We start from the raw sequence: 16,926 nt of genomic DNA, 5'->3' as shown, positions 1-16,926 counted from the left end.
AACAATGACAGTACCGTGAAGGAGGTGCTTATGTAGATCATATGACATAGACCTACGGCAGCATAGAGGGAGCGAGGTCTCCTCTATGTCCTCCGAGTCGAAGGACATAGGAGAGAATGTGGCGCATTCAAGGAATTACAAACCATTCAGCACGTGTGTAGCAGACAGTGCAGACGTGCATGTGTGGGAGATAAAGATGTGGAGGCATGGTGCGAAGACATGCGGTGGGAGAGAGAGGGGAAGAGATGGAGATGTGGAGGAGGGGAGGGGAGATGGCAGGAGGAAGACTGGGATAGGGGAGCAGGGGAGACAGGAGTGAGGGGTGGGGATGGAGGGAGAGGGTGGAAGGGGACAGGGTGGGGAGAGAAAATGTGCACATCCGTATAGCTGTGTGAGAGGGACAGAGAGAGAACAGAACTTGTGGGTGGTCGGAAGGCTGAAGCTGTGGGTAGTTGGCAGGCAGAGATCAGCGCCTGGGCTTTGTCCCGAGAAGGCTGCGCACTCAAGGATTTCAGGCAGAGGGGAGACATGACCAGATGATGACCCGCTCCCGGCCAGGGACCCTCCCTGAGCCCTGACATGCCAGCCCCAAGCCCAGCACTTGAATGCAGGAGGCCAAAGCAGATGCTGGCAATGCTCCACACATGGCCATGTGACCTTTCTCAGTGCTCCTAAGTTCCAGTACCCCTGTCTCTGTGCTTAAGGCCCCTCAGAGCCTGGGGAGGCTGCTCTGCCTACAGGAGCACACGGTTAATGAGCTCCCCACACCTGTGCCCTTCCCCCAGCAGTCCTCAATCAGTGATGCTCAGGAGCCCGGCTATGCATCTCCCAAATGCTCTGAACCATTTGGTGGAGTTGCCCTGTGGAATTAAGCTCCAGGTGCCGACTGTGGTAGTTGACTTAATACCCCCATTCTGGCCACTTGTCCTTCCCTGTCTCAGCTCCCCACTTGCCTCCTGGCATCCTTGCACTTCCCAAATAAGCCACTTACATCCGAACCCTTGTCTCAGGGTCAGCTTCAGAGAAAAGCCAACCTGAGACAAGAGCAAAGGGCACCTGAGGAAAACTGCTCTAAGGACCAGCTGGGCCCTTCCACTAAAGCTGCCAAGGTGGGGAGTGCGAGGAGGGAGGGGAAACAGAGGTGAAGTGGGCGGGGTGGGGAGAGGTGGTGAGGGGGCAAGAAGAGGGAGAGAGGGGCACCCTCTTCACAACACTGGTGATTCTCCTATTTATATTCGTGAACTGAGTTTATTCACCCTCTTTATCCATCTGACAAGTAGCAATATGGCCACAAAACTGTATTTACAAAACTACATGATACATCACTATCCTTATAAAGTCCTGAAAATTATTATAGGACTCCAAATAAAGTAGTATAATTCATAAAATCAGTTGAAACGGCTTTTCAAAAAGTTTTTCACCCCATTTTAAAAGATTTTAACATTCTACAATTAAGTGGGCCTTGTCTTACAAAGAGGGAGAAATTCACTTAATATAATTTGGGCAAAATCCCCACTTCTCTCACAATGCTTCACCTTGTTTCACTTTCTGGACTTCCACCAGTTAGAAGTTCACTGGCACTAACTATACTCTAGTCAAGGGAAAACGCCCCGGGCATTCTGGGGTGTGTGGCAAATACACCACGTAGGTGCTGACCAGAATACCTCTCTCCTAAGACTTCTGTGAGGTGAAGATGTGACACGGGAGTGGGGTGGGATTAAGGGAGACAAGTGGCTCTGGTATTCCTAAGTCCACAACTGGCCATGGCACAAAGGAAGAGGCAGGAAGAAACAGGACGACCCCCCACTGCTTGGACACTCCACTCACTGCACAGCTTGCTGAGGTGGTGGTGTCACGGGCATCACTGGCTGGTTCACAGCCAATGTACAGTTTTCCACAGAACACGTATGTTTCCCAACTGCAGCTACATGACCTGCCCTTTTATGCCATCAGCAGATTTTTAAAAAGGCATTCCTTCTCCAAAATTCAAAAAGGAATATCTGTGTCATTTTTAAATGATATTTATGAATAAAGCTTTACATAGTCCTAGAAATACAGTTTATCATTCTTTTCTTGAAAATGGTCCCCTATGCTGATATTCTTTAGTAGCTCATGAGACAAGTTTTTTTTTAACACATCATACTATACACAACAAATGCTCTCAATATTGAAATATTTACAAAGGATGATACTTCCTTTCAAATTCCTCCCTCTCACATTTGGTTATAATGAGAAATCAATAATTAAGTAAAGCATCAATATGAAAATAAGAGGAAAACTTCGATTATTTCCTTTATTCCACTGGGAAGAAGAAATTCCCTGCTTTGTCCACCACTTTTATTTTCTCTTTGAACTCTCTGAAAAGAAAAGAGGTTTACAATGTTGATAACAATTGCTTTTTGAGCCTTAAGCATTCTACTTGAACACTAAGAGTTAAAACCTGGAGTGCTGTAGCTAAGACTCACTATTGCTTGAGCACATCTAGCCTCCAGATCTTGGTTTCTAAATACCCCTTCCCACCCAAAGGAACCACAGCTCCTCAGATAAGAGGCTAATTCCAAGTCTGAGGCAGGGAAGTATAAGGTAAACCTGGAACATCTTGTCGAAAGGACACAGGAGCCAACTCGAAGAGACTCTCACTGGCAAAACTTGGGAGAATGTAAGTAACAAAAGAATTATTACAAAAAAAAAAAAAAGAATTATTACAGTAATTGATAATATAATGACTAAATATTCACAAGCCCAGAGCGACATTTAGACAGAGAGAGGGAGAAAAAGGAGAAAAGAAAGCTCTTCTTCATAGAATGCCAGCTAACAAATGTAAAAGATGAGATCAAATTAGAAAATCACCATTTCACAACCTCCACTATAACTGATTCAGGCATCATTAATGGATTCTAAAACCGCTAGGCAAAAGGCTGTTGAGGAACAAGGTACTCCCAAGATGTCAAGCCACCACTCCACAGATTATTTACTAATTTACAAAGGGAAAAAAGGTACCTTACAAAAGAGAGACCTAGAGGTCACCATGTTAACAAAGGCATCAAACTCAGCCTGGCTCAAACAAGACCACCTGACATCATGGCTCATGAGCCTCCTGATGGGATGCAGTAGAATGTATAACCTCAGCTGTGACTATTTAAATTTAATTAACTAAATTTAACACAAAAACTCAGTCCTCAGTGTCACAAGCTACATTTTAAGTGCTCAGTAGCTATGTACAGCTAGTGGCTACTGTATTAGACAGCATCAGTACCGAGACAGAAGGTTCCCATCACCACAAAGTTCTACTGGGCAGTGCCAGTCTAGACCAAATTTCCAGTTTACAGGAAACACAGGGGATGCTACACAAGTTAAAATAACCAGTCAAATTCAGAATGTAAGTCATTCTACAAGCAACTGGCCTGGCTTCTTCAAAAAGCCAGTATCATTGAAAAAACAAAACAAAACAAGGAAGACTGGTAGGAAACCAAATTAGATTAAGAGACTAAAAAAGACACAATAACAAATGTAATGTGTACCCTAGTTGGCTCCTGGTCTGGAAAAACAGACTTTTGAAGGGAACTGTGGAAACTGAAATATTGGCTGAATATTAAATAATATTATGGAATCATTAGTAATTTTCTTAGGTGTGATAATGGTATGATTATGGAGGAGACTGTCCTTGTTCTGAAGGGATCCACACTCAAGTATTTAGGGGAGAAATGTCATGGGTTCTGCTGCATACTTTCAATGGGTCAGGAAAAAATATACATACACAGACACAGGCAAAGCAAATATAGCAAAATATTTACAACTGTTGCATCTGGTTAGATCATGAGCTGTCTTAGTCCATTTAGGCTGCTGTAATAAAACTGCACTGGCAGGGTGCCTTATAAACAACTGATATGTATTGCTCACAGTTGTGGAGGCTGGAAGTCCAAGATCAAGATGTCAGCACGGCTGCCTTCTGGTGACAGACCCCTCCTGGTTCAGAGCTACCACCTTCTCACTGTGTCCTCACCTGGTGGAAGGGGCCAGGAGTGCCTTGGAGCCTCTGTTAAGGCACTAATCCCGCTCATGAGAGCCCCACCCTCGTGATTTAAGCACCTCTCAAAGGCCCCATCCACTAATAACATCACTTTTGGAGGTTAGGATTTCAACATATGAATTTGGGAAGGGAGACACAAACATTCAGACCACAGCATGAATGTTCATTATAATAATTATTTTCCTGTGTACTTAAAATCTGTATTATACAAGGCTAGGGGAAAACTGTGAGAGGAAAATAAAGAAAGGGAAGTGCTGAAGCCAACTTCTCCGGTAACCAGTACGCAGGTGGGTTAAGTTGGGCAAAAGCCCTGAGCAGCACAAATGGTGAGAAACAAGGCCTAGCCCTCCATGCTTGACACAGTTTGTAGAGCAGAAGGTTGCCAGGCAGCCTAAGGGAGTGGGGGCCAGGGTCGGAGAGGGCAGGGAAAGCGTGGCTGTTCTGGCTCACAGAGTCGACGGGCATGAGGGTGAAGTCCTTGGGCCAGTTCTTCCCCCCAGTCTCCCACCGACACCCGGCCTGCCCAGAACAGTGGGGCTCAGGCCACAGTAAAAGAACCTCTAAAGAAGGAAGCAGGCTCCACAGGGAACCTTATGTTGCTCAAATTCAGTCCTGAGGCCAGGAGATCCCATGTGCCAGGCGCCAGGTCAGGTGTGGCCAGAGGCCGTGCCCGTTTAACTACCTGTGTAGAGTAACAAAGTATAGATGTTCCAGTAATTCCTCAAATAAAGTAGAAATCTGAGAAAATGCAATCTCCAGTTCTCTGATCAAAATCTGGTCACATGGTAATTAATTCCCAGAGAAAACTGACAGTTAACTTACGGGTGAACAACTGAACATTAGTGACTGCCACGGACCAGAAACTTACTACTCACTAGTCCCAATCTTAGCTAAAAAGGACAAAAGAAAACAGTACAAAATGAGATGTCACCTTCAGTTCTTGCAGCTTCTCTGAACTTGTGGTAAAGTGTCCAACGTGAGCCTGGACCAGCTCAAACCGCTTTAAATATTCTTGGTTTCGAGTACGAGCCTTCTTTTCTGATTCACATATTTCCTTCAGGTATTTCTTTAGTTTTAAATACTTCAGCTTAACTCTAGAAGAATAAAAGCAGATTTTTAAACGATGGAGTTAGACTTGAACAACTCTGAGGAGAATTTAACAAAATTGTTAATGAGACAATGTATTCTAAGATATTTTACCCAAACGCTGCAGCCTAAAGGATAGGATGCATGTGCATTTTTAGAGAGGAAATTAATGCAGCATCACTGAGGTATCACCTCTAGGCATAACTCTCCTGAGAAATGGATATTCAGACCTCATTACACCACTCACACATAAAGATTTATATGGATTTCTTTCTCAAAATTAAGTGTGGTGTCAAGAGCCGTGCCTAGGTGGCCCTTTTCAGATGAACAGCCCAATGGCGTTCTTTTATGTGACAATTTCAAAACTACCTGCTCATATAGAAATAGAATCAAACTATGCACCACAATCCATAAACATTAAGAAATTTTGAAATTTAAAATGACCCAAAAGTTCTCATTTAGGTATTTAAAATTTTTTTTAGAAACTACAATAACATACTGTATTATGAAAATATTTTATAACAATACATGGATTGCCACTCTACTCAAATTGTGAAGAAACCTTTGGAGACTCATCCAAAATGCAGTATCAAAAGACACAGTGGGCGGCTAGAACTGTGCAGCCCCTCTCCCCTCATTACCAACACTGCTCCTCTCAGCTCTTTCTTCTTCACAAGTATTTAAGTCATAAGAGTACCTGGTATGTAGCATTTCCACTGTTGGCTCAATTAATTATTCAACATTCTCTCATCAAGCGAAAATAAGTTGCAAACTATAAAAATGTTCACCCTCAAAAACAGATTTTCAGAGACGCTGGAGATGTTAAAAATTAAACAATAGACCTTAAACTCCCACCTCTAAGCCAATAATTTTCAGGAAACTCTTTATCGTGCTAATAATTCTGTGCTTTGATTTTGGTTGGCTGTCCCCATTTTTCCTTCTGAACAAAAAACTCAGGACTGGGTGTACTGCTGCCCATGCCTGCCGTTTTCGACACAAGTGACAGTAACAGAGGTGGAACCCAACATACTTTCCCACGCAGGCACTTGGGGAGGCTGCTGGCTACGACTAGAGTCCACCTGGAGTAGGTACAACAGGAACCACGCCTTCTCCACCCAAAGTCTAGCTTCACTCCTGCCCTCATGTTAACCCTCGGAGCTGACCACATCAACAAGTCATCCAGCCCTCCATGCAGTCATTCATACAGTCAGCACTCTGCATACAAAAGCCATGCAGCTTGGGACAACAGGGAAACAAAACTTAGATACACACAATATAGTGTGATGGCTGCTATGAGGGAAACTGCAAGGGACTCTTAAAGACTGGGCAGTGTGACCTAGCTGAAGGGGCCCAGGAGGCCTTCCCAGTGGAAATTAATTTTCAGCTGAGACATGAAGGATGAATTAACAGTTAACCAAAAACTGGGGAAAGCAAGAGTGAGAAGATGAGGGGAAAACATTCTGGCAGAGGAAACAGCATGTTGGAAAGCTCAGAGGCAATAAATAAGAGTAACAGTGATACTGACAAAAAATGGTCATAAACAATAAATTATTGACTCTTACTCTGGGTCAGACCCTGCTTTAAGGCTCTATTAAGTTCTCATAACTATCTCCATCCCCATTTGACAGATGAAGAAACAGAGGCACAGAATATTGAAGTTACTGTCCCATGGTTGCCTGGCTAAGTGCTGGCAAGGCCGAGACTAAACAGAGGCACCTGGCAAGAAAGTCTACGTGCTTCACTATACAAGACCTTGTCACGTTCCAGAAACCGAGGATTCAGTCCATGAAGAATTTTAGGGAGAGGCTGGCAAGAGACAGTAATGATGAAAACTAAACAGGGGCAGATAATAGAAGCTCTGGTATACCACCACACCACCTCACCTCCTCCTAGCCTAACTTTTCTTCCTGCAGCCACGGCTGCTAGTATATATATGTCCATGTCTCTCTCTCGCCCTAACACACCTCACCCTTCCCCCTCCCCATATCCTCAAGTCTGTTCTCCAGTAGGTCTCTGTCTTTATTCCTGTTTTACCCCTAGGTTCTTCATAACATTTTTTTTTCTTAAATTCCATATATATGTGTTAGCATACGGTATTTGTCCTTCTCTTTCTGACTTACTTCACTCTGTATGACAGACTCTAGATCTATCCACCTCATTACAAATAGCTCAATTTCGTTTCTTTTTATGGCTGAGTAATATTCCATTGTATATATGTGCCACATCTTCTTTATCCATTCATCCGACGACGGGCACTTAGGTTGTTTCCATCTCCGGGCTATTGTAAATAGAGCTGCAATGAACATTTTGGTACATGACTCTTTCTGAATTCTGGTTTCCTCAGGGTATATACCTAGTAGTGGGATTGCTGGGTCATATGGTAGTTCTATTTGTAGTTTTTTAAGGAACCTCCATACTGTTCTCCATAGTGGCTGAACCAATTCACATTCCCACCAGCAGTGCAAGAGTGTTCCCTTTTCTCCACACCCTCTCCAGCATTTATTGTTTCTAGATTTTTTGATGATGGCCATTCTGACTGGTGTGAGATGATATCTCATTGTAGTTTTGATTTGCATTTCTCTAATGATTAATGATGTTGAGCATTCTTTCATGTGTTTGTTGGCAGTCTGTATATCTTCTTTGGAGAAATGTCTATTTAGGTCTTCTGCCCATTTTTGGATTGGGTTGTTTATTTTTTTGTTATTGAGCTGCATGAGCTGCCTGTAAATTTTAGAGATTAATCCTTTGTCAGTTGATTCATTTGCAAATATTTTCTCCCATTCTGAGGGCTGTCTTTTGGTCTTGTTTATGGTTTCCTTTGCTGTGCAAAAGCTTTGAAGTTTCATTAGGTCCCATTTGTTTATTTTTGTTTTTATCTCCATTACTCTAGGAGATGGGTCAAGAAGGATCTTGCTGTGATTTATGTCATAGAGTGTTCTGCCTATGTTTTCCTCTAAGAGTTTGATAGTTTCTGGCCTTACATTTAGGTCTTTAATCCATTTTGAGCTTATTTTTGTGTATGGTGTTAGGAAGTGATCTAATCTCATACTTTTACATGTACCTGTCCAATTTTCCCAGCACCACTTATTGAAGAGGCTGTCCTTTCTCCACTGTATATTCCTGCCACCTTTATCAAAGATAAGGTGGATCCGCCACCCATGGTATCTTGCTTTCCCAGGGCTGCTTTTCTGAATTTGCAGCAGGGAAAGCCTGAAGGTGTGGAGGAGTTAACACATCCTGAGATGGCCCTGACCAACAGGGGTCAGGAACTGATAGATAAAGAGCCCCCCTCTTCCTTCCCTTGAATGGACACTTGGGAGGAGCAGAGAGATGGAGCCGCAGGTGCCCACAGCAGTTACCAGCTCCTACTCCATTCTTCCCAGCCCTTTATGTGACCACTTCCTAAAATAAATGACCACCTACACACTAACCCTTGTCTCAGACTCTGCCTTCTGGGGGAATCAGGTTGAGGCAGCCATGTTAGATGGTTTGGATTTTATCCTATGTGCAAAGAAAGCATATTTTTAGCAAACCATACCCTCTGTCTTCCAGGAAACGAGAGGCTGAGAGAGGGGAACAAATTCAGCCAGCCGAAGCTTGGTGAAGATTCCCACTGGTCTCTCATCTCACCCGGCCTACCACCATTATGCCGGGAAGCCACCTGAGAACAGGCTGTAGGAAGTGTCTATGCCCTGTCTTCTGTCCCTGTAGTCAGGGGCTAGAAAAATGGCAACTGCCACGATCCTCTCAGACTTAGGGCCCACTTCTGAGGCCACAGCATCCACATCACTGCTATTTCTTCCACTGTCTTGCTGACTCTCCCTCTCTTTTGGAGCCGCTAGAAACACATGTCTGTCTACTCTGGTAGCTTTGGAAGTATGGACACTAAACAAAGCGAAAGAATAATTTTGGAGATGAGGAAAAATGGACCTGATGGGTGCTTTGGTTTTAAAGTATTCTTGGCTTCTCTCTCTTCTGGATGAGATGTTTTCATTTCTCACTCGTACTATGAAGTGGATACGTCACAAACTTAACTCTATCACAGCCAGAAAACTTTCCTATGAATAATACTGGAGGTTACACCATATATTTGGCTTAAGGATAAAGTTCAGTTTCCTTAAAATGTAATTAAAAATATTAAAAGTTTGCTCTTAATGTTAGAGTAAGTAACCTAAAAAGGATAATATGTATATTATCCACTGCTCAGAATAATTTTAACAGTCATTGTCATACACCCATGAACAAATGAGACACCACGTAACCCTGCCTACAACAGTTTGTTGAAAGGTCAGCTGTAATAATTATGACTCAGTCATTCACAGATTCAATGTGTTTAAATTGTGACCAAAAAGATAAGACTATAATGTGTCTTATTCTTAAGCTTTTGAAGCAAAAGATTCCTGAAATAACACAAATATCAAATAATGAAAATACAATAATTTTTATCTTATACTTTCATCAAATTTATTCTTACACTTAATAGTGATTGTATTAAATTGCAGTGTTTACTTGTAACGATTACACATTAGAAATAAGGGATGGCAACAGGACTACAACTATGGTATTTGTAACATATATTGATATTAGGGTTAAATTTTGATTAATTTAGGCAAATTGGTTTTAAAACTTTGTCATATCTTACCTGCATGTATCAGACTGATTATATTCATAGAGTTTCCCTTCCAGGTCCAATCTCTTCTTTTCACTATAATACAGAAAGAATATATTTTATGAATAAATTACACTGATCGGTTAACAGGCAGGCAGATTTAGAACATGATCTCCTTTGTGAGAATGCTTCTCTGGTCTCTCTAAGAAGCAGAAAATGCCAGCTGCATTTGAAACTCAAGACACAAAAGTACTTAGCACTCACTAGGGAAGTCTAAAAGGCAAAAAGGACACCAATATGAAGCAAAAAGAACAAGATTCTCAAAGTAAATGGGGAAACGTAGTGAGAAAAGGCTGGGAAGCAGGTTCATTCATTCAGCAAGAGTTATTTATTGAGTGCAGTGGTGAGCCAGGCTCTGCTCTAGGTGAAGACTGACCTGGTAAATGAGCCAACCAAGGTCCCTGCCCTCAGGCAGTGACATTCAAGGGGGAAGGGCAGACAATAAACAAGATAAATATGCAAAATACAACATGGCCAGCATCTCTGAGAACAATGGGGGTTCCACACACAAGGCTTCCATAAATCCATCCTGGACTGAAGGCTGGGGGCTCGCTCTGCTCCCAACCAGACAAGCCTGGGCAGGGCCACGTGGCTGAGTCAGGAAGAGATCTCTGAGAAGCAGACTTGGCCTTACTCACATTTGGGGGAGACCAGGTCCCCTGACACCACTACTTGGAACTGAAGGCATTTCCTTTCATAACTTGATAACATCGCCATGATTCGTCACTGACTGCTAGTCCCCAGAGGTATCGCCAGTAGAGACAGCTTGTGATGTTCAGGTAAGTGCTGGCAGGAAGCTAGAGGACAGAGCTGACATGCCCACCTGCATACCCAGCCTGGGCAAGAAGCAGGGGAAACTGGACAGCAGAAAAGGTGGCAGCAGCCAAAACCAAGGGGCTAGAGGGTAAAACTGCTGAACAGGAAGCCATCCCAGTCTCAAAAAGAGCACTTGGAGGTTTAACCACAGATGGCTCTGCTCAAAGACCACCAAAGTACAAGCTTCAACTGAAGTCAAACTGGTAATCTAAGTCGACATTAATTAACCAAGGCTGAATGAGAAATCACATAATGTCTAAGAGAAAAATGCTAAAAAACAAAACAAAACAAAAGACTGTGAATCAAAGGAGTCCAGAGGAGGATGGGCACTCAGGCTGGCCTCCTGAGGGAAAGGGCCGAGGCCATGTTCACTTGGGAGCCCTTAATTATTAGCTTCTGTTTTCCTTCAGTCGATTTTTTCCCAATAAAAAACCCCCAAAGTTACATTGTTAGCTATACTATAGGTTTAGTAAATTTTTCTGCTTATTGTAATCTAGAATGGAAACCACTATTTAACCAAAATTCTTTTAAAGGGAAAATGGTGTCCAAAATCCAAACACCTAGTCTTTGCTTGAGGAACACAGTCCATTCCTTGGTTGGGGTGTGCCTATGTTTAAACAAGAAAAAGATTACAGAATCACAAATTTTTAAATTAGTAGCTTCACACAGATCTTTACTTTCTCATTAAGACTGGACTTGGAAGAGAAGTGAAGGAAACGTGGTATAACTGCTTCCCTGTTAGAAATATTTATTCCCCTTCTAAGGTTTCATGATCAATATGATAATGAAGAGTGATTGACTGGACAGTGTAAGCAATTTGCCGTTGAATTATGGCGACAGAAAGACCCTTAAATGCAGCTGTGACCTTGTCCCTGATGTCATGATTCACTTCTGTGGTATTCCTGCCAAGAAAACACGATCACTGTCTGGTCATGAGGAACCATCAGACGGACACAGCTTGAGGATCACCCTCTGGGATGAGAGCTTTATTCTATGAAACTGTCAGGAACACGAAAGACAGGGTAGGATGGAGGAATGGTTCCAGACTGGGATAGAATGGAGAGACACGGCAACACTGGTTCACAGGTGGGTCCTGGACCAGAAAAGAAAAAAGTGTTAGGACAGTTGGTGAACTGTGACTGGGGCCTGTGGACTGGTATATCAATGTTAGTTTCCTGATTAGAAGGTTTATACAGTGATCATGTTAAGAGACATCATATCTGCAATTCTCAAATGGTTCAAAGAAGTCTCATGCTTTCACATAGACAGGCAGAGAGACAGACAGAAAGGGAAAAAGAAAATGTAGTAAAATGTTAAGGAGTTGAGGAATCTGGGTGAGGGGAATATTAGAGGTCTTTGTCCTATTCTTGCAACTTTTCTGTAAGCTAGAACTTTTTTCAAAATAATTTTAAAAATTTGCCCGTGACCTCGAACGAAAAAGGACCACCAGCTTTATGGGAATCCATCACCTCCCAAGCAGAAAGTTCTTTTCAATAATGAATGTAAAACTTCTGTGTTCCTGCTCTGTCTTCAGTACATACAGACGTCCACTGGTCATACTTCTCTACTGCGACCCTTCAAACACTGAAAAATCACAAACACCTCTTGGCCTTCTAATTCCAGGCAAAATGATGCTGATCTCATTAACTCTTCTTCACAGGCCCATTTTCTAAACACATCCAAGCTGCAGTGCCCCCGACAATGACTTTCATATCTATTTTAAATTCAAGACTTAAAATAAGATATTTACCCCAATAAAAAGCCAGAGAAAAGCTTAGTGGGAGGATCATCTTAGAACTGCTGCATCTTTTTTTTTTTTTGCGGTACGAGGGCCTCTCACTATTGTGGCCTCTCCCGTCGCGGAGCACAGGTGTGGTATTCCTGCCAAGAAAACACGATCACTGTCTGGTCATGAGGAACCATCAGACGGACACAGCTTGAGGATCACCCTCTGGGATGAGAGCTTTATTCTATGAAACTGTCAGGAACACGAAAGACAGGGTAGGATGGAGGAATGGTTCCAGACTGGGATAGAATGGAGAGACACGGCAACACTGGTTCACAGGTGGGTCCTGGACCAGAAAAGAAAAAAGTGTTAGGACAGTTGGTGAACTGTGACTGGGGCCTGTGGACTGGTATATCAATGTTAGTTTCCTGATTAGAAGGTTTATACAGTGATCATGTTAAGAGACATCATATCTGCAATTCTCAAATGGTTCAAAGAAGTCTCATGCTTTCACATAGACAGGCAGAGAGACAGACAGAAAGGGAAAAAGAAAATGTAGTAAAATGTTAAGGAGTTGAGGAATCTGGGTGAGGGGAATATTAGAGGTCTTTGTCCTATTCTTGCAACTTTTCTGTAAGCTAGAACTTTTTTCAAAATAATTTTAAAAATTTGCCCGTGACCTCGAACGAAAAAGGACCACCAGCTTTATGGGAATCCATCACCTCCCAAGCAGAAAGTTCTTTTCAATAATGAATGTAAAACTTCTGTGTTCCTGCTCTGTCTTCAGTACATACAGACGTCCACTGGTCATACTTCTCTACTGCGACCCTTCAAACACTGAAAAATCACAAACACCTCTTGGCCTTCTAATTCCAGGCAAAATGATGCTGATCTCATTAACTCTTCTTCACAGGCCCATTTTCTAAACACATCCAAGCTGCAGTGCCCCCGACAATGACTTTCATATCTATTTTAAATTCAAGACTTAAAATAAGATATTTACCCCAATAAAAAGCCAGAGAAAAGCTTAGTGGGAGGATCATCTTAGAACTGCTGCATCTTTTTTTTTTTTTGCGGTACGAGGGCCTCTCACTATTGTGGCCTCTCCCGTCGCGGAGCACAGGTTCTGGACGCGCTGGCTCAGCGGCCATGGCTCACGGGCCCAGCTGCTCCGCGGCATGTGGGATCTTCCCGGACCAGGGCACAAACCCGTGTCCCCTGCATCGGCAGGTGGACTCTCAACCACTGTGCCACCAGGGAAGCCCAAACTGCTGCATCTTAAATCTCTATTTCAGAATCTTTAAACACCCAGCCCTGAGATGTGTATCCATAGGCCCCGGTTTCAATCACCTGCACCTCTGACCTGGACCTTTCAAAGTTTTACACAGCTGGGTGGTCCTTAAAGTATAGCCATGGGGTTTAGTTTTCTCCTTGTAAGCTGCTTATTATTCTATTTTTGTCTCAATACCATCTTCAGCTTTACTCAATTTATATCTCAGCATCAATTTCTGGACTATTATGGTATCTCACTCTGAATCAATATTGGCATTGAAAAAACTGGGGCTGGTTAATGGGCCTTTTCAAGGGATGTTTTTATATAATTGTAAGAGTCGATTCCACTTTCATGTTGCTACCATGCTTGTGGCACTGAACACACTGTAACAAGTCACTCCATCGGGCTGTTTTAGATTCAGTGACTGGCTTTTGCCATGATGCAGAGAAAACACTGTATACAAAAAGGAAAAAATTCAGAATATAAAGTTACATCTATGTGTGAGTACAGCTAAGACAATTTGGGTTAGAAATACACCACTTACAAGGGGAGGGCCCAGTTATTAGACCAGCTAACATTGCAATAACCCACCTCTAAGAGGACTGAGAAAGGGCAAGTTGTTTTTCTCTACCATTCCCAGGACATTTTCAGACTGACAAATCAGCTGTGACTACCCGGGGTTGCAGCCTTTAAAATGACTCGAGTTTTAAGGAGATAAAGGTCCTTATGGTCACGGGGATTGGTCAAACAAACAAACAGGTACATACAAATACTCAGATGGGATACAGACGATAATATTCATTGCTTGCTGCTTTGCAAAACTAACAGCTTTAGACTTTTTTTTACTTTAAGGCTCATTGCTCTACTAGAGAAAAAAAATCTGTGGCCTTACTTTACATAGTATTCAAGGCCCTTCATTTCTGGTGACGAAGGCAGGTCAGGGGAGCTGAATGACCAGCTCAAGGTCACACAACTGTTGGTGGACTAGAACCTAGGTTTCCACAGCGGTCCTGCAGTTTTCTTTGTATCCGAAGTGATTTGCCTCTGTACTTATTAACTATGCATTAGAATTAGTTATGGACTTTTTTTTTTTTTTTTTTGCGGTACGCGGGCCTCTCACTGTTGTGGCCTTTCCCGTCACGGAGCACAGGCTCCGGACACGTAGGCTCGGTGGCCATGGGTCACAGGCCCAGCCACTCCGTGGCACGTGGGATCTTCCCAGACCACGGCACGAACCCGAGTCCCCTGCATCGGCAGGTGGACTCTCAACCACTGCGCCACCAGGGAAGCCCTAGTTATGGACTTTTAAAATGAAAAATGAATACACACAGTAACAAATTTGTACTGACTTAAAAATGAAACAAACCTCCAAATGCAGAACCATGAATAGGCTGTAAAATTTGACTCAAATTCCTTATATAATTTCAACAGCCTCACCTTGCTTAACAGTGAAAGCATTACATGTTAGACATAAAGTAATAATCATTACACAGAAATTATACCACAAGGACTATAAACAGCCAGGTGTTCCTAGCACAGGAAGCAAAAATGAGAACTCACAATTAGTTTTCTTAAAAAAATGCCATTTGAACCAGTAACATTTTAAAATTAGAACTTGGATTAAGAAATACAAATAACTAAAGGCCTGGGGTAACTAAGCCACTCTTTTAACAGAACACAGCGCACTGTAAGTGTACCAAAGCACAGAGCACTATCTTGACTCTTAATGAAGGCACTGCAGGAAGTGATTTTTTTTTTTTAAGTTGGAGGTGAGGTGAGTGGGTGGGTAAGTAGTGGTATGTCAGAAAGAAAACAGGATGTAGAAAAGGGTTCAGAAGTAAATACAGTCAGAATGATTAAGGAGGCCTCTTGTAGATGCTCTATAAATATTAAACAAGAATTAACTCTAGCATAGGTTGAATATAATTCCTTTTCAAAACCAGTAACTTCTGCCTTTACCTTCCATGTAATTATTGTCATTTTAGAATCATCAAACACACAGCTCTCTTCACTATAATGGTTTTGTAACTTTTAACACTCATTAAACGTTTTGTTTATCAAGAGATCCAAAAATCTATTTCCTTTCTTGTCGACTAATGAGATTTCCAACTCCAATTAATTTAGCAACTGAATAATAATTTCAACAGCCTATCTTTTATGTAGTTATTCATAGTAAATTGCTTTATAATTTTCTCTCTTTATGTGATCAAGCTGTTCTTCAGTGGTTCTCATCTTTCATGTCTTAAGGTATCACGAACCCTCTGAAAGCTGGGCTTCTCCCGCTGGAAATGTCATCCCTTCGCTGGAGATCTGGCCCCACAAAAAAGTCTCCTGCATTTAAACAGGGCACATGTTTGACAAACACACACACTCTCCCGCCTGCGTTCCTAGACCTGTCATCACTGATGCAGCTGTCAGGGTGGGATGACAGTGTGAAGAGCCGGCCGGGGGGTGGGGGGAGCGTGTGGAAGGGGACTAGAGAAATTCACGGGCTGGACTGAGAGTGACAGGCAGGAGACTCCCGCTCTCACTTCTGGGCACATTCAGCGACAAGGCCGCACGCTCCCGTGGGATACTGCCCATAAGGAGGTGTCTCTGGTAAACTCCGTCCTCCAGGCCCCTCCGGGAGCTCGAGGTCGGGGGTTGGGGGGGCGTCGCAGGACTGGACCCGGGCCCAGGGGAACCGCGGGCGGGGGCAGCAGAAAGGAACAGGGGGCAGGGCTCCGGCGGACCCTCGGGCCGGCCGACTCCCCGCCCCCGCCCCGGGTAGGCCGTACCTGTCCCGCAACCCGTGCTGGAGGCGGCCCAGCCTTTCGTAGTAGTCGGGGCTCGCCAGGGGCGCGGAGGCCCGGTGCATTCTACCGCCGCAACCACGCCTCACAGCCTCCAGACGGCCTGGGCCCGAGTTGTCCGAGGCAACGGCCCCACCATGCACCGCGGGTAGACGCTGCGCCCCGACGCCGCACGGGGTGGGGCGGGGCGCCGTGGAGGGGCGGGGGCACGCCGCTGTGAGGGGTGGGGCAACTTCCTGGGGTCGTGGCGCCATGGAGGGGCGGGGAGGAGGCGGGGCAGACGGCTAGGAGGGGCGGGGCGCCGTGGGAGAGGGCGGGGTGCAAGCCGGCGAAGAAGAGGCGGTGTTGCGACTCAGTGCCCAGGCCTCTTTGCTTCGAGGCTGGTGTATTCTTCTACCCTAACCGTTCGGAGTTCTCGTGGGAGAGACCCTGGCCCTCCTTCGGGCGGGTCCCTTCTCTGAAGGCCAGGTCTGAAGCCGACCCCGTGATCACCGCCCCCTAGGTAGAGGATGGAGGCTGGGCGGGAGTAATCAC

At 44.0% G+C, this 16,926-nt stretch overlaps 1 protein-coding gene across 1 annotated transcript in view; it reads right to left on the bottom strand.

Annotated features, from left to right (window-relative positions):
* KIZ (kizuna centrosomal protein) overlaps positions 1–16,462 on the bottom strand; it is a 121,295-nt gene extending 104,833 nt beyond the window's left edge. Inside the window, exons 1-3 of the mRNA XM_007454530.1 lie at positions 16,378–16,462; positions 9,759–9,821; positions 4,962–5,124 (exon numbers count right to left, since the gene is read on the bottom strand). Of these exons, the coding sequence (XP_007454592.1) occupies positions 4,962–5,124; positions 9,759–9,821; positions 16,378–16,457 (306 nt within the window). The 5' untranslated portion in view covers positions 16,458–16,462. The remainder of the gene's footprint in view (positions 1–4,961; positions 5,125–9,758; positions 9,822–16,377) is intronic.
* Positions 16,463–16,926: the final 464 nt, after the last annotated feature.

Source organism: Lipotes vexillifer, unplaced genomic scaffold (genome assembly GCF_000442215.2).
Source record: "Lipotes vexillifer unplaced genomic scaffold, Lipotes_vexillifer_v1.1 scaffold365, whole genome shotgun sequence".
Lineage (NCBI taxonomy): Eukaryota > Metazoa > Chordata > Mammalia > Artiodactyla > Lipotidae > Lipotes > Lipotes vexillifer.
The sequence above is the reverse complement of the archived record's forward strand: the minus strand, read 5'-3'. Positions and strand labels throughout refer to the sequence as shown.